The sequence below is a fragment of the Cydia splendana genome, chromosome 6, assembly GCF_910591565.1.
Source record: "Cydia splendana chromosome 6, ilCydSple1.2, whole genome shotgun sequence".
Lineage (NCBI taxonomy): Eukaryota > Metazoa > Arthropoda > Insecta > Lepidoptera > Tortricidae > Cydia > Cydia splendana.
In genome coordinates this window covers 20,343,188-20,365,382 of record NC_085965.1, presented here as the reverse complement: position 1 = coordinate 20,365,382, position 22,195 = coordinate 20,343,188, and the positions used below count along the sequence as shown (strand labels likewise).

The 22,195-nt window shown below is 36.6% G+C and overlaps 3 protein-coding genes across 3 annotated transcripts in view; 2 read left to right on the top strand and 1 right to left on the bottom strand.

Annotated features, from left to right (window-relative positions):
- The window catches only part of LOC134791753 (uncharacterized), an 83,669-nt gene extending 68,062 nt beyond the window's left edge, over positions 1-15,607 (bottom strand). The window contains exon 1 of the mRNA XM_063762900.1: positions 15,326-15,607. Within this exon, the coding sequence (XP_063618970.1) occupies positions 15,326-15,342 (17 nt within the window). The 5' untranslated portion in view covers positions 15,343-15,607. The remainder of the gene's footprint in view (positions 1-15,325) is intronic.
- The window catches only part of LOC134791716 (uncharacterized), a 498,190-nt gene that overhangs the window by 285,375 nt on the left and 190,620 nt on the right, over positions 1-22,195 (top strand). The gene's annotated exons all lie outside the window — the stretch shown is intronic.
- The window catches only part of LOC134791766 (large ribosomal subunit protein eL22-like), a 375,980-nt gene that overhangs the window by 236,835 nt on the left and 116,950 nt on the right, over positions 1-22,195 (top strand). The window lies entirely within an intron of this gene.

The following is a 22,195-nucleotide window of genomic DNA, read 5'->3' as shown; positions in this document are numbered from 1 at the left end:
TAATTTCAACAGGTACTGGTTTTACAAGGGTTCCTTGACTAAACGGTTAAATGTAAAAGTGGTGTGGTAATCGTATGGAGGCTGATGAAAGAGTGATTTGCATAATTTGAATGTCCGAAAATAGTGGTTAAGATTTGGGTGCCTCTAATTGGCCACGATACATAATATGTGGAGCGCTCCTATTGGTGCTTTAGAAAAAGCTTCCAAATACTAGCCGAGCCCGACGGCTGCGTTTAGTTACTGTATTATACAAATAAAGGTTGCGTTCGCAACAGAGGGTAAATTATGTACGCATATACTTTTTCTTTTGATTAAGTTTAATGAATAAGGAATGCCGCAAGTTGAGTACAGACGCCATTGAATGAACCGTTGCTTGCACTTGCACGGTCTTGTAGTCGCGCCAGTCGCACGAGCGGTGAACAATGTATATTTTTAAAACTTTTCTTTCGCACTGACTGACTGTGACTCATGTGACTGGGTCCGGCGCGACGGCGAAGTACCATGAACTCCTATGTTCACTAAATGAATGAAAATGTGTATTACTAAAAAAGTTAGTTAGAAGTTCATGGTACTTCGCCGTCGCAGCGATTTCACGCTTCGCACTTTTATTTATTTACCTGCGAAGATAAGTGTTTTTTCCGAATTCGGTTCGGCCTAAAGCAAAAGGGGTGCACAATAAAGACAGATTTTTTTTGGCCAAAAGTCCATAATATATAGGAATCGTAACAGATTTAGAAAAAAATCATAAAAAACGCTAATAAAAGCATGTTTTGTATGAAAAACTTTTCTCTAATATCAATAATGGCCGACATATTTGACCCGAAAGTTGGGATATTGACCCGAAAGTTGCTGAATAATTACGTTTTTTTGGGTTGTTGAAAAAAAAAACCTCGAAGACTAAGGCGGGAGCTAACCTCCTGCCCTAGTCTTCTAACCTGACCATATCCAAGTCGGCTCTGCCCAGGAAGGTCTTGCTCGCTCACTTCGCTCGCTCGCTGCCACTTGGCTTCAAATAAAAACTCCACAACTCGGCCATTTTTGATTTTAGAGAAAAGTTATTCCTACAAAACATGCTTATTTTATATATATTTCTCGTGTAAGTGAAATGTAATTTCTTATGAGAAAATAAATATCTTTAAACCGAAATAACCTAAAATAACCTACTATAATATAAAAATGTGACTTAAGCAGCAAAAACGTGACTTTTAGGGAAACGAAACGTAACTTATGACTCCAGAGCCCTGGCAACACTGGTTGATACGAGTTTCTCGTACGATTCGGAGCGAGATGACGTAAGTATGTAGCGCCTATTCCCATCTGTGCTCGGCGGGGACAGATGGGAATACACCAACACGTCTACCTAGATTACCTACCTATTCATGCAAGAAATAATAAGACGTAGAGTATACTCATAATAGTGTATTTGTGTGCCGAATAAGGATAGATACAATTTCTCCACACAACTACTTATCTCCTCTTTATTTATTTTTTTGTACAGTCACCTGCAATAATATGTTACTCTTCGAAGGCCGCAATAATATGTGACACGCTCTTATGGCTCTACAAATAAAATCGTGTCAGATATTTTTGCGGCCTTCGTTGTGTAACATATTATTGCAGGTGACTGCACTATCCCAAAACCGGAACTTTATAATGTTTTTATCAAAAAAGGTTTTTGCATTTTTCAGTGTTGCCCATTTTCAAATATTAAAACTACAAAGTGCGCAAAGTTCGGCTATTCTCCCGCTGACTGCACTTTAGTTTCTGACTCCGCAAATTGAATCCCCTTAACGTAGTTAAATATGAAATTCTAGACACAATGGCTCTGCGGAGATGTATTTACAGTTTCAGCGGTGCATTAAGCCGTCACTGGGTAAATACAAGATGGCGGGTTGTAAATATAAGATGGCTGTCGGCGCCGGATAACGGAAACACGAATTTCACTTTAACTTCGTCTGGGTATTTCTGGATTCAAACTTCAGTGTCTATCAGGAATATAAATAATAGAGATTCGTTATTTTTGCTTGCGACGTCGAATGCGAAATAACAATGGGAGACTGCATTCTAGCTTTACTTAAGGAACGGTGAATGGAGACCGATTAGAATCACATCCTATGTACGTGATCAGGATAACGTCTACAATTTAATTCAGGGTGCTTTCTTGACCACCCACATGGCTTGGCAAAAATCCAGCTACCCAATTCTATCTACTTACTCACAGAGTATTAAGAAGATAGGCAGAGGTAAAATCGCTGATACGAAATCGTAATTTTACAACGCGCCGCGCTGGTTTCGGTATGGAAAACCCGATAACTTATCCATCGAAAGTCATTTTCAAGGACCTTTCTTCATAAATAGGCATCTTTCTTAAAAGGCCGATTTTTAACAGGTATACAGCTTATATTGGTCATAAAACTAAATTTAGATTTTCTGAGATCGTTTAATGCATATTGTATTTTGAGGCTTTTTCGGTGAAGGGTATCACTTTCTGGTTTAAAAACGTCAATCTATCTAATCTCATAATTCCTCAGCTGACTTAGCTCATTCTTCGTTTAAAGCGTTATAATTATACAGGCGTGTATTGTCGTCCCATCTTATCATAACCATCACTCATTCGCGGTGCATCTAAATTGCATCTCGGCCACTTTGATCGCCGCGATTAATTACCGTAAGTACTTCCGTAAAACGGCTTGACAGATATTGGCAGCGCCGGCTGCTGGCGTGCACGGTCAAGGTCGTAATAGCAAATAAGCCACTGTAAAAGATTAAATGAAATAAAACATTATTGCTAATCGTCAAGTGTCTCCTGTACGGATATGATGGTCGTTCTTGTCCACGTAACAGCATGATAAAACGGTGTCCGTCACTTTCTATCCCACGGTGTTAAAAAGTGACAGTTATTTTATCACGTGGATAAAGATGGATAAAGCCATCCATAATACGCCGGCAGGTGCCCGTCAGCTAAGTGTCAAACACGGTTTACTAATGTATAGGCAAAAATTGTATCGCATTGACAAAAACATTATTGATTGGGAAATAAGGAGAACCAATAATCAATATCCCCCATACAAAACGTAAAATTTGCTCCTCAAATCGTTTACCTACTAAGTTAGTAGACTACTAAACTTACTTATTATAGCTAAGCAATATCTATTGGAACTGGAGACTAAAAAAATAGCGCAATTTGGGTAAGTGTCTTTTCGGATTCTTACCATGCCATGCAATTCTTAAATGCGGTATGCAATGCCAAGGTACTTTATCCAGTCCTGAAAACGGTTAGATGTGTTTAATGGATAAACCATTCACATACCAAGTGATGAAACTTGTTCTAAGTACTTATATTACAGGTCCAATCATTGCCGGTATTTTAATATCGTAGATGCATATATTTCGCATTGTTTTGTAAAGGGGCACGTTCTCACAACCTTATTCAAATTTAGGTCCCGGGTTCGAATCTCGGTAAGGGCTTTTATTTGTGTGTGTTTATCACGAATATTTGTTCCTGAGTTATGGAGGTTATCTATCTCTTATCTATGTATCTAAGTATTTATCTATATACATGTGTATATCGTCATCGGACAGGTCAATCTGTGTAAGACTGTCCCCAAATATATTTTTTATATAAATATGCTTGGATAAGTAGTCCTTATTCCATATATCCCCAAACAGCAAAATCTGCAGAAAACACGTCTTTATATATCAAACGGAAGTTTCCCATTTAGGTCGTTACATGAAAGGCGACCAGCCGGTCCGACGGCTGTTCACACATGAGCTGATTCTAACTCACCCCGTTAATTGGTGACTAATGACTCCGTACATTGTCGTCTACTATTAAACAGTATCATGGTTGCACAATTCTGCTAATTGCCGTGGCATTATATGTAAGTATGTGGTGCTGATGTGCTACTAGTCTAAAACGGTGTTGTCTAACCTAGAGCGTAGGTAGGCGGACGGAAGAACATTTATAAGACTCGACAATGAGAGGGAAAGATCGGCTCCAGAGGTACCTAGTAAGGTGGTGGTACTAGTGCTCGACATGCTAATGCCCAATAGATGACACCCTGCTGTCACCTCTATTGACAATGACTTAAGTTTCAAGATGACATGTATTGGGACCTTACCTAGACCATGCCACAAGCAAGTAAACAAAAATCGCAGGATCGAACAACTTGAATTTACCCAACACACACATATTCAAATTACTTACGTATATTTAATTTACATATATATCGGGTGGAACAGAACGAAGGACTTTTACACAAACTGGGAATTGTTCAGGCAAATTACTTTATTTTTCACTTATTAATCACGTTAATATTTCTAACCGTTTTTGAGATACAGTTTGTTAAACATTAGTGCAAAAATCTGTATGTTTCATACCTAGCAAGTAGATCATATTGAATGATATGACATGTGTCAATTTAAAACGTAAATAACTTTGTAGGGTTGTCACTGATATAAAAATATTAAATTTTAATGATTTTGTTTTACTTTTAAATCCAGATTTACGATTATAATAACTCGATTGTAGATCACTTAGATAACACTATCCTTTCAGCTCAGTCTCTAGAAATGTTCCACCCTGTATAATTATACTTAGAAGTATCTGTAATTTGATAGATTTTAGGTGTTTCCGCACCACAAATTTTAGACTACGGATCAATAAATAAACCACGATGCTGAATATAACCCTGTAAGTTATTTTATTCATAGGTGTTTATTTTAAAGGTATTATAATTTTAGGATAAAATAAATCAATCAATATAAAATAAAATTAAAAACTACATAAAGCTACAACTAACTACAAACATAAACTAAAATTATAAATAAAAAGATTAGCTTGGGAGGATCAATTGACAAACAGTCACACCTTATCTAAGTATTGATTTAAAGATTCCCCTCGGAATTTCCAACATCAGAAACAAAACAATCAACAAAATTCACATACATACTTATAAACTATTAATTAATTTTATCTCAAAATAACCGCCTTATGACTACTTCCTAACTCGCTACCATTAAGTTATTCTACAGCTAAGTCTAAACAGAAACTAGTCCGGCCTGTCAACAGCCTACAACCAGTACCCCCTACCATACACAGAACGGAAAAGTCTCAAGTTCTTTAGATAGTTGTATAGATATATGATTTATTGTCTTGGTTTAGTAGCCCCGGGTAGCCTGCTGAGCCAATTACAATGTTAACAAGGGCATGTCCAGCCGCCATCAGATATATCGGAGCGGCCAAGGTGCTCACAGATATCTGAACACGCCTTTATTATCAAGGAGTTAGAGTGCGTGTTGAGATATTTTTGAGCACCTCGGCCGCTCCGATATATCTGATGGCGACTGTCCATGGTTACCGCCATAAATATGTCATGCATTGATAAAGTTTGCAGGAAGAACGAGATGTTTACTATTGATATAATATTGTTTTGTATGTAAAACTTCCACTCGCTCTAATTTCTATGTATTACAATTTTTTGCAACGAAAACTAGCACCAGACATGGTTTTATGTTATTTGAATGCTGATGTCAAATTTCATGTAAATAACATATGTAACTTCGATTGTATAGGGCGGCTCCTAAATACATAGGTGCTACCGGTCCCAGCGTAGCGCGTAGGCACCTCATAGTACATTCCGTAAAAGCAAAGATGTATGTAACTCAGTATAAGATAAGTAAAGTCTATGGAAAACACGTGCCTCGGAAATCAAGAAAAAGTTATTCTCGAATAGATGGCGACTGGCGACACACCTTTGGCCTATACTCGGGTGGATGGTGTTGGCGACACCGTTCGATATTTAACAATTTTAACACATTACCCATCATTGTAAGAACATGGGTTCATGGTATAATAATATACTCCGCCTGGTACTCCATTCCGAGATTCGCGTATGACCTAACTGACACGCGCCTACGTCATCATGCTGTTTACAGGTTCTCAAACTTTGAAATGTGGGAGAATTTTAACCAACGGTGAAAATTATTTTAACGGCATTAATTTTAAGTTATTCATGTACAAACATAGTAAAATAAAACAAATCTAATGTATTAAATTAAACTTTATTTATCTATACAAGACAAACGTTTAAAAAACTAATTCACAGTTACACATTAATTACCAAGCTTACGACGTGAAAAGTTTGGAAAACACTGCGACTGCTGACACTGAGCGAGAAGGAAATAACAATTAACACGCGTTCGACAAGGATGACGGTCAGGGCATGAAGTTATCTAGATCCGAATTGTCAAATGTGCACAGCGCTATCCTGTGTTGCCAGTAGTATAAACAGAATTACCCGAAAGTCTGAAATTTCTTTCGTGAATCGGAAGATATTGCTAACGAGTAATTAAAAATGACGTGTTATTGTAAAATTTAAGCTAAAATACATATAAATGAAAATTATAAAATTATAAAGAAATATTTTAACTTATTAACCATAGGTATAATGTACCCATGTAACATGTTATGTTGAAATAAAGTGGCAATGTTATTGTGACGTAGGCCCGTGTCACTCTGGGAATGGAAGACCATGTTTTATTAGACCATGCATGGGTTAAAGTCATATGGCGTTCTAAAAAAATGAAACATAAAAAATAAAATCATTTATCCATATACATATATACATTTTTAGTTTTAATGCTGTGTCGATAGATGGCAGTTAATTTACTGTGACTACAAAATTTACTATGACAATAACTCTCTTCTATACACTCTATTCTCTTTGGTAAAAGTAACGCAAATATGTTAATGTTAGCAAGCTAGCTAATAGTTTTGCTGCGTGTACATTTTCGCATTATGTATTTAAGTTTTCCTTGCAAGTTGCAGACGCAGACTTTACAACTTCTGAACAACATTCGCTGATGCATAAGTTTATGCAGCCCTTTAAATGCAAACTGCACAAGTATGTGCCTTCTATCTCCATCTCCGAGTTGGAAGGGTACCCATTACTCACTGCAAATGAAACGTCGGTACTTTAGTGTTTTATCAGATGTCCACGATTTTATGGACACCTTGCGATAGGCATTTTCAATTTTATGTGCAAGACGTGGTGATGTTTAAATAAGTTTTATGGTTATCTTTATAGTTGGTTCAGATTAGCCATGCCTGGTGACAATGAAAGTATGTTTATTGTTTATTGTCTATGATTTCAATTGTGAATGTACAGTTTTATTGTGAAGATCGTAAATACCTACTTACATGCCGTCAGAGGACCTACCGTAGGAGGAAAAACGATAATCGAAATTTCTCTGCCTCTGAATATTCAAGCGATAGAGATGCAAATAAAAAATAATCGATTTTTTCGCGGTAGTGCCTCTGGTCCGACTATCTGAAACGAGAGGGGAAATTTGTACGGATATTAAATCTACCATTCACAATTCGCGTTATAAAATACTACACAAGTTACACATACACAACCTTGCAAACCAGTGTTCGAGGTGTCCATGAGTAACGCTAATTGCTTACCATTAGGCGATTCGTCTTCTCGTTCACCTCCTACAAAAAAAACCTATGCAAGTGCTAATCAATCATTAAAATTTCTTGCACTGACGAATTCCTAATTATTATTCAAATTATTAATTCACAAAATTCGTGCCACATGTCATTATTTTAGCCAGTCGTTGACTGTCGTGCTGCCATTTTTCTCTCATTATCTCGCTGTGCTGATTTGATTAGTGTTTGTGATTGAACTGTAAGTATTTGTTGGCAGTTGACTACAATTATCGTAATATCAGCCAACTAATAGTCAGTAGGTGCTACAACTGTGCCACACAAGTTCAACACGTATACTCGTAATTGCTCGAGGTTGCGACTTTCAAATAATATTCACATCTGAACGAAGATATTTGAGTTACTTTTGGATCATAGTTGGGAGCTTATTGGACTATAGTTGGGTGGTTTTACAGTACATGTACGGTGCATTGGGATCATTGGGGTAAACTTGAAAATTGTAAATACATATATACTAAACTAGAAACACTTTCAAATGTAAGTAGCAACAATAAGCAAACCTTGGTAAGTGTTGTAGTAGTGTCCCCAATAAGTATAAGGTGCATCTGATTTAGTAGATACTTAGCGATTTAAAACATTACCCTGCTTTCGAAGTCAATTTCGGTTGAACATTATCCCCTATTTACGAAGAGTCTCTTCTTCTTTGGCCAACCCTCTTCCCAGCTCACCTGGGGTCGGGTCTACTTGTACGTTTGCGCCAGAGAGCTCTGTTCTGGGTTGTCTGCGTAGTTAGGCTGTCGTGGTTCATCTCTTTTTGTATTTTGGTCCACCAAGTAGCGGGGGGTCTACCTCGTTCTCTGGATCGGTTTGGTATGTTCAGGACCTTTTTACGAAGAGTCAAAATTAGAAAAGTCGATTTAATTTAATAGCATTTTTTATTGAAATATGTTTGCTGTGTATATTCAACTATTTTTATGAAAATGATCAGTATTGTTTTCAGTTGCGTGTAAATGCGTATAATGCTCTGCAAGAGCACGTGCGTATCTGGCAAGCGCGACGAACTCAAATCAAATTAGAATCATATTTTACGCTTCTTAAGGTTCAGTAGGTTCAACCAACAGATATTTCAAAAAACGTAGCGCTCTTTTAGATCACAATACGGTTACCAAAATGTTTTAATTAGCAATCTCTAGTATAGTAACTTCATGAACTTCATCGATTCAAAACTTGATTTCATGACTTTCGTTCGAAAAAAAAAACACGAACATAGATTAAGGAAAACTTACGGTCAGCCAAGAAAGTGGTTTACCAGTGGTTTTCTTGGCTGACTATACCTACCTTAAAAATTTGTTACAATATTTACACAAAATGTAAAAATATGAAACTTGTTTATAAAAATCGGCAATTTTATTTTTGATACAGATCATCGATTACTTTTTTTTGTTAAAACTTACAAATAAATTAAAGTTAACAACATGATATCCGCGACCCGGACACGCACAGCCATTTCGCTCACTCTTAAGCTCAGTGAGAGTGAGAAAAGAACCTGAACTTAGAAGGAAGAAAGAACGTTAAGTATATGAATGAATGCTAAAAATAAAATATCAAAAAATGCCGGAGTTTCGCAGAAACTCGGCAGCATTATGCGACATGCGAATACCGCAAATGATAAAATTTAATTGAAAAAATATTGAGTGCAACGGAAGTTCGTATAATGTCCGTGTTACAACTTACAACATAGCTATATGCAGCATTTAATTATTTTGTATGGTAAAAATATACAAATTTACGAAAATGTTCTACCTATGCCATTGAGTTTCCTTAAATGTAAACACCATTAAGTGCATGGACCTCGTGTATATTGTTTCATCTTGAGTGTCCGGCGTAAGTAAGAACGTAGCAATTTGTTAAAATGACACGAACCTAGCCGCCTCCATACAATCGAAGTTATTTACGCTCTGATTTTATAACGACTTTCTGAATAAAATGACATGAACCTTGGCATATTCAAGCAACATACATATATATGTATATCGATATCTGGTACTAGTTTTCGTTGCTAAAATTATTATACAAAGACAGAGTTTTGTATGTAAAACTTCTACTCGCTTTATGGATGACTCACGTTAGACAGGGCCGTGTCCGGGCCGGAGCTTCTAGTACAGTCATTATAGATTTTGACCCGTGAATAATTAGTTCTTGGATTTTTTTTTCGTAGGTCCCTCGGGGGGGTCACTGGGAGTGTAAATTCAAAAAGTAGGCTGAATCAGGCTCCTGCGTATATTCGAAAAACGGTTTTTTTTTAAAAAAGCGGTTTTTCTTCAACAACTCGGCCATTTTTGATTTTACAGTAAAACCGTAAGGACAAAAATTGTAGGAAATTTGATTCTCTACAAGTTAGTCCAGTCATTATATCCAAAAAACCGACCCTTCCCGTGAATAATCAGTTCTTGGATTTTTTTTTCGTACGTCCCTCGGGGGAATCACTGGGAGTGTAAATTCAAAAAGTAGACTGAATCAGGGTCCTGTGTATATTCGAAAAACGGTTTTTCTTGAATAACTCGGTCATTTTTGATTTTACAGTAAAACCGTGAGGACAAAAATTTTAGAAAATTTGATTCTCTACAAGTTTGTTCCTCACAATTTTTCTTCTAGGATCGATAGTTTGGAAATAAAATTTGAAAAAAGCGACAAATTCAAAATATTTTCAACATCTCGTTTATTTTCAACTTTACGACATAAATGAAGAGGACTAAACTTGTAGAGAATCAAATTCTGAACAATTTTGGTTCCCACCTTCTTTCCCCCAAAATCGATATTTTAGAAATTAAACCTGAAAAACGCGACAAATTCAAAATATTATCATTATCTCCTATGTTCTACGCTTTAAGGCATAAATGAAGGGAAACAAAGTTGTAGAGAATCAAATTCTGAACAATTTTTGTTCGAACTTTTTTTCCACCAAAACGATATTTTTTGAATTGGACCTAAAAACCATTGCGGAACCATATTTTCACACCGACAGCAACGGACTCTCACATTATATTTGGTTATTAGTATCGATACCTGGATAAGGCCTATAGGGGAAACCACGTCATAAAAAAAACGTGCCTGATACTCTACCTCTGTGGTGGGGCGGAAAAGAGTTTACGCTCTATCTCCAGGGTTGGAACCAAAATTGTTCAGAATTTGATTCTCTACAAGTTTGTTTCTCTTCATTTATGCCGTAAAGTTGAAAATAAACGAGATAATGATAATATTTCGATTTTGTCGCTTTTTTAGGTCCTATTCAAAAAATATCGTTTTGGTGCAAAAAAAGTTCGAACAAAAATTGTTCAGAATTTGATTCTCTACAACTTTGTTTCCCTTCATTTATGCCGTAAAGCGTGGAACATAGGAGATAGTGATAATATTTTGAATTTGTCGCGTTTTTCAGGTTTAATTTCTAAAATATCGATTTTGGGGGAAAAAAGGTGAGAACCAAAATTGTTCAGAATTTGATTCTCTACAAGTTTAGTCCTCTTCATTTATGTCGTAAAGTTGAAAATAAACGAGATGTTGAAAATATTTTGAATTAGTTGCTTTTTTCAAATTTTATTTCCAAACTATCGATCCTAGAAGAAAAATTGTGAGGACCAAACTTGTAGAGAATCAAATTTTCTAAAATTTTTGTCCTCACGGTTTTACTGTAAAATCAAAAATGACCGAGTTATTCAAGAAAACCCGTTTTTCGAATATACACAGGACTCTGATTCAGTCTACTTTTTGAATTTACACTCCCAGTGATTCCCCCGAGGGACGTACGAAAAAAAAATCCAAGAACTGATTATTCACGGGAAGGGTCGGTTTTTTTTGGATATAATGACTGGACTAACTTGTAGAGAATCAAATTTCCTACAATTTTTGTCCTTACGGTTTTACTGTAAAATCAAAAATAGCCGAGTTATTGAAGAAAACCCGTTTTTTTGGAAAAAAATCATTTTTCGAATATACGCAGGAGCCTGATAAAGCCTACTTTTTGAATTTACACTCCCAGTGACCCCCCCGAGGGACCTACGAAAAAAAAATCCAAGAACTAATTATTCACGGGTAGGGTCGGTTTTTTGGATATAATGACTGTACTATTCCGGCGCATCGTTTTCTATGGAAGGTCTATGGCCTTATTCATATAGATAGGAGGTACGATTCAAAACTTGTCAAAAATCAATGAAAACCGCAGGTAGCCCAGTAGCAGGTAGGTAGGTGGTATCAATGAACCATAAAAGAGCCAAGATTCGCACGATTTTCAGAATTCAAAATCATGACAAAAATAGCGCTGATCGTGTGAATTTACCGGAGCCCTGTTATTTGGCCCACTTCTCGGTTGTATGACAGTTGGCCATTGTGGAAACGGTGATGAATACATTAACTTTGACACTATTGGCAGCCGACCGTGCTATCTATCGGTTTTTGCATATGTGGTATTCAGCGCAGCTAAGAATAGAATACATTTTCTAATATTTCCGATTGATATTAGTCTACAGTTTATGGTAGAACTATGCTGCCCGTGACTTCGTCTGTGTAGAATAAGTACTTATACCACATCCATAGTAAATTACAGCCCCTTTTACCTTTCCTTATGGGATAATTTCCAGGATAAAAACTATCCTATGTCCTTCCCCGGGATTCAAGCTATCGCTGTACCAAAATTCATCTAAATCGGTTCAGCGGTTAAAGCGTGAAGAGCAGACAGACAAGAGTTACTTTCGGATTTATAATATTGCTAAGGTTCTGCTGCATGGAAAATTGATGATGATTGATAAAAACTTGCTTTATACACAGTTTTAAAGGCAATGATATTTTTGAAAATACGATACGCGGTTTGGGCACCAAAATCTATATATCTTTCTAGAGTCGTGTAAATCTTAATTTCAATAAGAGTATCTGGGTGGCTGAGCTTTGCTCGGAAAACATATAAAAACTCAAAAATGCGCGTTTTCAAAGAGATAAGACCCAGCTAGACCGATTTATCGCCCCCAAAAACAAACCCCCATGATAGCAAATTTCATTGAAATCGTTAGAGCCGTTTCCGAGATCCCCAAAATATATAACATATGTAAATAAATAAATAAATAAATATACAAGAACTGCTCGTTTAAAGGTATTAGATAACGACATGTGTATTCGTATCCTATGTGTATTCTACTACATGAGCTTTAAAAAAATGCTTAATAATTACCGCTGAACGACGATTAAGCAATAAGACTGTATACTTACAGACTATAGTCCACGCAATTTGTAAGGAGCACTAATTGGAACATTTTATGAACCTACGTTAAAGCATTTTTGCTTTAATTAAAATATTCTTCAACGTACTCAGGTAGTTTTCGTTATAAGTTTAAGTTTGCCTCGGTGGGGAGAAAATCCTTACGTTTAAATTCAAAACAACGGAGACAGTATGAGTAGGTAGAGTTAGACCAAAAAAAGTCGATAGCGATTTTGATAGCCCACGCAGTGCAAGTGTTATTTATACGTCACAATTGTATAGAAATTTGACGCTTAAAATAACACTTGCACTGCGTGGGCTATCAAATTCACTGCAGACTTTTCTTGGTCTAACTCTATACATATAACAACAGTTGTTGATTTTGTAACATGTCTTGTTCAATCTCTATCGATTCAATTAAAGTCCTATTAATTTAAATTATATTACTGTATGGGAAATAGTATATGGAACGCTCATTTGTTTCTTACATATAAAATGTATGGTGTAGTACTTTATAGTAAAAAAAAAAACAGAATATAAACTACTTGCTTTGCCTAAAGGTTGACTGGTAGAGAATGAATTAATGAATGAGTGAATGAATTAAGTTCACCTTTAGTACAGTGCAATGAAGGTTAAATAAAATAAGTAAATAAATACTTTCGTATTATTAATAAACGCGCTACAAGCCTCAATTAGCTTTAGCTTTATCTGTCATTTTGACTTATGTATTTGTAAGAAAGGGATAAAACATAATTTAACTAAATCAGGCCCGAAAAGTTGTATAAATAAGAGGGTTTATTATTACGTATGAAATAAATACCTGTATGGCTATGGCTACTTACTAAGTAATACCAAAGACATATGTAACTTCGTATAAGACGAATAAAGTCTAAGGAAAAAACGTGCCTCGGAATTCAAGCAAAAGTCATTCTCGAATAGATGGCGCACACACCTTTAGCCTATCCTCGGCTAGATGGCGTGACGACACCGTTTCATATTTAACAATTTTCACACATAGATATCAGTGAATGAACAGGGATCAAAATGATATAAAAATAATAAAATCATTTATCCATATATATATACATTTTTTGATAACTTTATACGTTTTCATTTTGAGTTTTAGTCGTGTGTCGATAGATGGCAGTAAATTTACAGTGACTACAAAATTTACAATGACAGGACCCCTCTATACTATCTATTCTTTTTGGTAATACGGTACCTATAATGTTACTTATTCGTAATTAACGAATTATGCATAGTACCTAGCTAATGGTGGTACATAGATAATATAAGTTTTATGTTTTTATCCGTAAATATAATTAAACCTCTTGCTGAAAAAATATCCCATTTTCATGGCAACATTAAAAAGATTAGATTTCAGTGAGTCCATTATAGGTAGGTATATCCGTTATAGGTACAACGTGTTCGAATAATGAGAGGTAAAATGATTATATATTTTAAAGGGGTGTGAAGTGAAGACTCGCATAACGCGTTCGCTTCCACCTTCCACCCATAGAAGGGTCAACTGCGAATGAGGGGCACTCCAGTTCTCATTAAAGAATCTTTGATTAATTAAAAACTACTATGTATTAAGTTCCCTTATGCCTAAAGATGAAAGTATAATTATTTTTTGTCAAGAGAGGCGGCAGGAGGTAGATTTTTATTTGTACTTTTAGATAGGTAAGTCTATGTAAAGGTGTATTGTATGGTAGAGAATGCCTCATGGCATTAAGTGTGCCTTTTGTACATTCAGTTTTTCTACTGTGCAATAAACTTTAAATAACTAAAAAATAAACGTACTGTTTTAATAGTAAACAATACCTAATTATACGTGTAAGTATAGGTAAATCCAGTTTCCTACTTTTTATTTATTTATTTATTTATTACTATTCGGAGATCCAACAGCTGTTAACATGTTAATAGGTTTTATAAATGTGATACAAGAAGCCAATTACAGGTTCTCACCAGTAAATACAGATTAACAAAAACAATTGGTGGTTAGCACTATTGCACTACACATACATTACTTATCTTTACTTTTTAGTCGAAGGTGTAATTATGTTATGAGCCATACAACGTGGACGTTTTATTACTTATCACTTATAACTGATTGACTTCAGACATCAATAACCATAACATGATTTCGTACAAGTTTGTTAGCGTCTTCTATTTCCTTCGTAAATCCATAATAGTTCCGATAACTAGTGTGTTCAGTAACAACTCTAACAGTTTCTATCATTAATGCACTAGTTTAAAGAACTAGGTAATACTACCTCATACATTTGTTCACACGCAAATGTATCTATGTGAGAAATCACAACTTATGAAGACTACAAAGAACGTTGCACATTTAATCCCTATGATCATGTATACTTACAAAAAGTGCAATCCATTACTACACAATTCTATTTGATTCTCAATTCCTCAAGATTTGGGAGGAAAAAAAAACTTTTTTACAAAACTCTCCAGAATTTAATTGGCTTCTAGTCATAAATATAAAAATAAAAACATATCCGCTACAGTGCAAAGTTTCCTATAAATACTTTTTATCGCTAGCCGTTCCCTGGCAATAACCCTAAGGGAACGAAGACGATTAAATTGATTAATAACATAGCAAAACTTACCTCAAGAGGTTCCGCATGGCTGACCGGTCGGCGAACTGGCTGGCTGAGTTGAAAAAATAAATAAATTTCACTGATTCAAAATTCAAATCGGTTAGAAATTTGAAAACACTCGTGTATTTGAAACTCCGGCGTTCGTTGGGAACGTTTTTCGCGTGCGCTCGAGGCGAGGGCTGCGGCTATTCTGCCTGTCTTCGGGCCGCGTGGCCATCTCTTGAGCTTGACAGCAGGTTGCAGTGATTGCACACCACTGCAGCCGGTTGCATTTTCGACTGTAATGCCGGTTATATGTAGATCTGTTGGCCTTTGAACTGTAGACGCTACTGCCTGAAGTATATTGAGGGCGGATTATAACTGCATCTGTCACCCGGTTCCCATATGCAAATGAGCAAACATTTTCGCAAATCTACACCAATGTAAGTTTAATCTGTAATATATTAAGCTCAATATTGAAGAATTGCGATTTCTTCTTCGCTTATATATAAGGCTGTGTTATACCATCTTTTTAGCGTAAATTCTTCAGTAAGTACGTAATAAGTAGGTAATAGAAAAATGTAAACTGACTTACCACCACAGCCACAAGTTTTTCAGACGCGAAACAAAAGACCCATAGGTATTAAATAGAAAATATTACAGTCTGGCAAACACAATTTTAGTAACTAAGATTTAAAATAAAATATACTCATGCCTTTTTTTTTGGGTGATTATCTCTGTCTATGTTTGAAATGGGACAGTCGGGATGGCCAAACTATAAGTGTCCTTTTTAGGGTTCCGTGCCTCAAAAGGAAAGTCACAGCCTCGTTTCTCGGAAACTACTGGACCAAATAAGTTGAAATTTGGTACACATATGTAAATTAGAGCTCATTTTGAGAATTTCAAATATATATTTTTATTATTACATCATCATCATCATATCAGCCAGAGGACGTCCACTGCTGGACATAGGCCTCCCCCAAAGAGTGCCACAATGACCGGTCTTGCGCCACCCGCATCCAGCGGACTCCTGCGACCTTTACCAGGTCGTCAGTCCACCTTGTGGGGGGTCTACCCACGTTGCGCCTTCCGGTACGTGGTCGCCACTCGAGAACCTTTCCGCCCCAACGGCCATCGGTTCTACGGGCAATGTGCCCCGCCCACTGCCACTTAAGTTTAGCGATTCGGAGGGCTATATCGGTTACTTTGGTTCTGCTGCGGATGGCCTCATTTCTGATGCGATCACGCAGAGAGACTCCAAGCATAGCCCTCTCCATTGCCCTTTGGGTGGGTTAGAAGTTATTTAAGAAAATAGCCAAAAAATTACCATCCCCCACCCCCTTTATCTTCGAAACTACTGGGTCTAAAATTTTGAAAAAATACACAAAATAGTTCTTTACCTATAGATGACAGGAAAACCTATTAGAAATGTGCAAATCAATCTTCAAAATAATATGGCGTCATTATCATAAATTATACTTAAGATACTGTCCAATATAAGTACATAATTTTATCAGTTTTTTTTGAGAATTTAAATGTGTGCTTATTCAATTTGATCTGCAATTATTTATGCATTATCATTACCACCGTTTCCAGCATTTACAAAGCGAAAGTTTTCATAATTTTGCGTTACAGTTCCAAACATTAATTCAGTTTTGTTGACTATACTTTCATAATTACCGATTATAAACTAGTAGTAGATAGTAAGTATAGTTACTCGGTCTGTCTGTTACCTACCTCTTCATATCACGCTTAAACCACTGAACAAATTTAGATGAAATCCCTGGGAACATAGGATAGGTTTTATCACGGAAATCATAATTCTACGCAAACCAAGTCGTGGGCAGAAACTAGTACTTACTTTTATAATTCGTAATCAAACTCCACAAGATGTTGACTAAAATATTGTAGAATTTGTAGACATCTAAGCGCACAAGTTTTTTTAAATTCTTTTAACCTAACTTTCCAATAAAAGTTTTGAGCGCAAAGTGTTTATTCGTATTGATATTACCGGATATTCGGCTCGCCAACACTTTTCCTGTCGGCGCCATACAGGCGTTATCTCGATCAAATTTAATACATTTTAATACCTGCTAGGTCTGCAACACAGTAAGTAACTACTTTCACAATTTTTGTTCATTAATGCTCATATTTACTCTGTTCCTTAGGGGCTATTCATAAATTACGTCATTTCAAATTGGGGGGGGGGGGGGGTCTGGACATCGGATGATGGTAGCATGACGTAGGAGGAAACGGGGTCATTCGAGGCATGATTTTTGGATGATTTTAGGGGGGGGGGGTCAAAAATCGTCAAAAATCGATGACGTAATTTATGGACAGCCCCTTATTGATGTGAAAATGGTTTTATTAACACATAATAGTTATTTACGATACAAGTGCGGAAAAGTGGAAAAAATTACTGTCTTGTCTGTGTAATCGTTCGCAGACGTTTCTAATAAAACCCATCTAATTTATCACCGTAGGGCGATTGTGCACTACAATGAATTTTACTGTCCGGCAGTCTGAGTTTTCATGGTCCGATATGGCATGAAAAAAACGGATGATTGGCTTGTGCACTTGTCCGTCTTTTTATTTGCAGGTGCGGCGCAGTGGCATGAAACACACCCCCCCTAGCCCGCCCCCCCGCCCGGCCAAGTCATGAATAATACTAATACCAGACGCAGTGCACAAGCATAAACACGTTTTTCATAGCTGTCATCTCGGACCGGAAAAAAACGGTCCGGAATGGGGAAAAGTAAAATGTCGGACGGTAAAATTACGTGTAGTGCACAAGCTACTATATACATTTAATGGCGTGCCATGTCGGACCGTAAAAACTCGGACTGCCGGACAGTAAAATTCATTGTAGTGCACAATCGCCCTAACCGTAACGTTGATATTTCTACCCAATTATTGTTTATAACGGAAGCAAAATCTAGTTAAATACTTCCAATATACATAGTTGCTTTTATAATGCCAATCATATGAATGCTAATTCGAGATAGCGTTACACTCTATGATATTAAAGGATGGATTTTATGATGATTTTGATAGCTGTATTTCATCGTATAAGGTCTACCGATTAACTGAGGCGGTTGGTAAGAAGTTAATAATATAACTGTTAACTTAACTACGAACTGGTTGTCCACGAAAATCGTAAACCAAAATTGGCATACCAGTATGATAGAACTGCATGGAAATTGCTTCAGAGATGATTACACCCGAACAGGGCCTAGCCAACATGACAATCGTTAAAAGAAAATGCCAATTGAAACTTAAATAATGCATAGAAGGTAGGATCCTATAGAAGTGGTATACGCGTGCCTCGGAGGGACAAAACATAGGCAATACGACACTATGATTGGTCGAATTTATTTGTTGCACACCATAACCCATATTAATTTATGGTGGGGAATAAAAAAAAATGTGAGACTGTGACAAGGACAAACAATAATAGCGCTTTCGCTGCTACTCCTACTGAAAGATACATAAGACTATCCCGTTCGCTCATTTCCCCCACCCATCATGCCTTATCCAGTTAAAATACTAGATTCATGAAATAATGTATTCAAATAGTCACGTGACTTTTCGTAGCATCTGTCATCCCGATACGTTTTTCTTTTCGTTTGGCGCTTTATTGATGTACGATCGTCATCTTGACTAGACCCCGTGTTACTTTAGCTGTTTTCGGTATGGAATAATACAAATATTGCACGTTTATTGATTAGGATTTATGTATTCAGTTAGTGTTAAAACCGCTGCAGCACGCGCCCCGCCGCATTCACTTTCATCTAATGCCCGGACACGCTCGCAAACCGCCACAGGCCAGTGTGAAAGGGCCCTAAACGCTGCGCAGATCACTTATGCCTATGCCTCGGCCACGAAACACAAGCTTTATTATATTACTATTGTATTAAATACTTTTCCTACTATAAACCTTAATAATTAACAAAATTATTAATTAAAAAAACTTATCTCACTAGATAAAAATATAGTAAAATAGACATCAACGCACTACTTATTCATTAACTAAATAGTAGCGCGTTGATATCTTTTTCTCTTAACGGCGGCGACATGTGATTGGTCGAATTCATTAGGTACATTTGACTAAAGTGTTTCGTAAGAAGTCATTATAGTTGAGTCGCCGCCTATAGTAAAAGTATGCGATTTCAGTTTGGTATACGAAGTCTTCATTCAACCATTAAAGCCGACGAGTAGAATTTTTTTTTTTTTGATAAACATGGGATGGTAGAATAATACGATATAGGATGCAACTGTAGAACACATTACAAGCTTAAGATAAGAGCACTGATATATTTATTTGTTTATTTAAATATGATGATAGTGACTGCGATTCTTTGTAAACGCTTGATTGCGGTGTCTATGATCAGCAAGTTGTCTATGATCCTAAGTGTCCATTTAATTGATGACAATTAATAGAGTAATAATAATGACTGCTGGCTTTCGTTGCTCAATCGGACCAGTCCAGCCGCTCTCTCGCTCTAAATCCCACGGGACATTGCTAATTATTATAATTCCGTAGACACTTTGCATGCTAAGTTAATCATAGTAAATCTAGAAATTATTCTGAGACATTTATAGTAGAGTAATCCGTGGTATGTTGTCTTTGAATACAGATAACATTTTACTTAGACGGCTGATGACGAAGTTGCGCGGTGGTTTTGTAGGTTTTCTTTTTCTTAATGTACCGTATACAATACAAATACTCTTTATTGCACACCTGAATACAGAAAGAAAACAGCAACACAAGTAGAGGTAAACAATAGTCTTAATATCGCAAAATATCTACCTAAATTAATACTTATCCATGGGATAATACGTGGCATACAGGCTGTTGCACTAGAAATTGGTGTAGGACTGTAAGACGGTATTCAGCAATGCTGCTCATTAATATTAATATTTATAGAACAAATGAATTCGACCAATCACATGTCGCCGCCGTTAAGAGGAAAAAACATCAACGCGCTACTATTTAATGAATAAGTAGTGCGTTGATGTCTATTGTACTACCTATATTTTTATCTAGTGAGATACTTACCTAATTTTGTTTTCGTAAACATACAGACAATAGACATACATAAAAGAACATAGTGACAATAAAGAAAAGATAGAGATAGTGAGAATTTCACGTGAAATTGCACCTTCTATGTGTGTAAATTAACCTCGCACTCTTCATTAATGCTTTTCATAAAGGATGACTCACACTAGACCGGGTCGGGCCGGATTTTGCGGCGCTTCGTTTTCTATGGAAAGCACCACCTGATCACCGATCAGCCGTCATAGAAAATGACATGTCGGGCGCCTCGGCCCGGGCACGGCCCGGTCTAGCGTGAGTCATCCTTAATGCGGTATCTGTGCATGTGCCTTCAAAACACAACTGCGCAACCTTTTTGACAATATTAAACTAGTTGAATCATTAAGTGAGTATCGTCGCATACAGGTAATTATACTTATTTAATGAACCGTTGGCTCCGGATCCGTGCCATTTAATTTTGAAACCTAATTAACACCCACGTTCAAGAGTTCCCCGCGTTACTCTGACACCGCACCATAACAGACTTTTACTGTCATATTATTTATAGCTTCCTTCCTTTGAAAAATGCATTATAATCGTGCGAATGCAGACAATTTTTGACTAACGAAAATGAGTTCTTGAAGGTAAGTTACTGAGTTGGTTTTGATTTGAAGTGAAATTAAGAAGGAGATTTGATTCATCATCAAAGATGAATAGATAACTGAGATATGAATGCTTGTAGGGTAATTCGCCAGTAACTGGCCACCTGTTAGTAACTGGCCACCCTAAACTAAAAATGAATTATATTCACCTAAACAGAATTCATTTTAGTAGGTATAAGGTGGCTAGTTATTGAAGGCTGGCCAGTTATTGAAACCTTATACTAAAATGAATTCTGTTTATAGGTGAATAGAATTCATTTTTAGTTTAAGGTGGCCAGTTTTTGGCCGATGGCCAGTTACTGGCGAATATTGCTAAAATATTTTGCAACTGTGGTTTGTGGGAGAGTTGCCTACTTACATATTGCATTTACTTAATTTGCCTCGGATATTGTCACTTCATTTACATTTATTGATTATTTAATGAAGAACTGTTTGGTCGTTTAATTATTTATTTGAAACGTCTGCATAAAGTGAGCCATAAAATCCAAAGACTGGTTTAATCATTACATCAACCTTCGTTAAAGGAATAATCTCGTTGGCAAGATTTAATACTCCCAATCAGCATCCCAATCATAAACCGCCATAAACATTTTGGTAAAATGGCCTTTACACGGAACCATAGACTAGGAATCCTCTAGACCGAGTTTAGAGCAATTATTTCATGCAACCGATGATGCCAAAAATGCGGGGGTGCGCGGGACGAGGTGAGCGAAGTCCCGTGCCGTGATTGGTCCGTTCAAACGACGAACGAGTTCACGGACGTCACACACTTTCGACTCGAACATGGAGTAAAATTACCATATGCGTGGCAGAGGGGGTAGCGCGACTATGCTAAGTCTGGAGGATTTTTTGTCTGTGCACGGAACATTCATCGATTCTTGGTTTAATTCATGCCACAACTTATTTTGACACCGCATGCAAACCGTCCGGCCTCGAGGGAGTATTCAGAGTTTCCAAATAGAAATAAAATAACACGAGGTAAGCTCTCGAAAAAATACGTTTAAAAATGCACATATAAATAACCAAATCTCGCATTCGAATCGGCACTAAAATTAAATTCCAGATATATATATATTTTACAACTCTTTGGATTATTTATTTTTAAACGGAAAAGGTGTGTTTATCATGAACAAATATGCTGGTGTATACCCATATAATACCAACTGTTTAGGAGGTCCTAAGGGGAAGATTCCCGTGATTCTG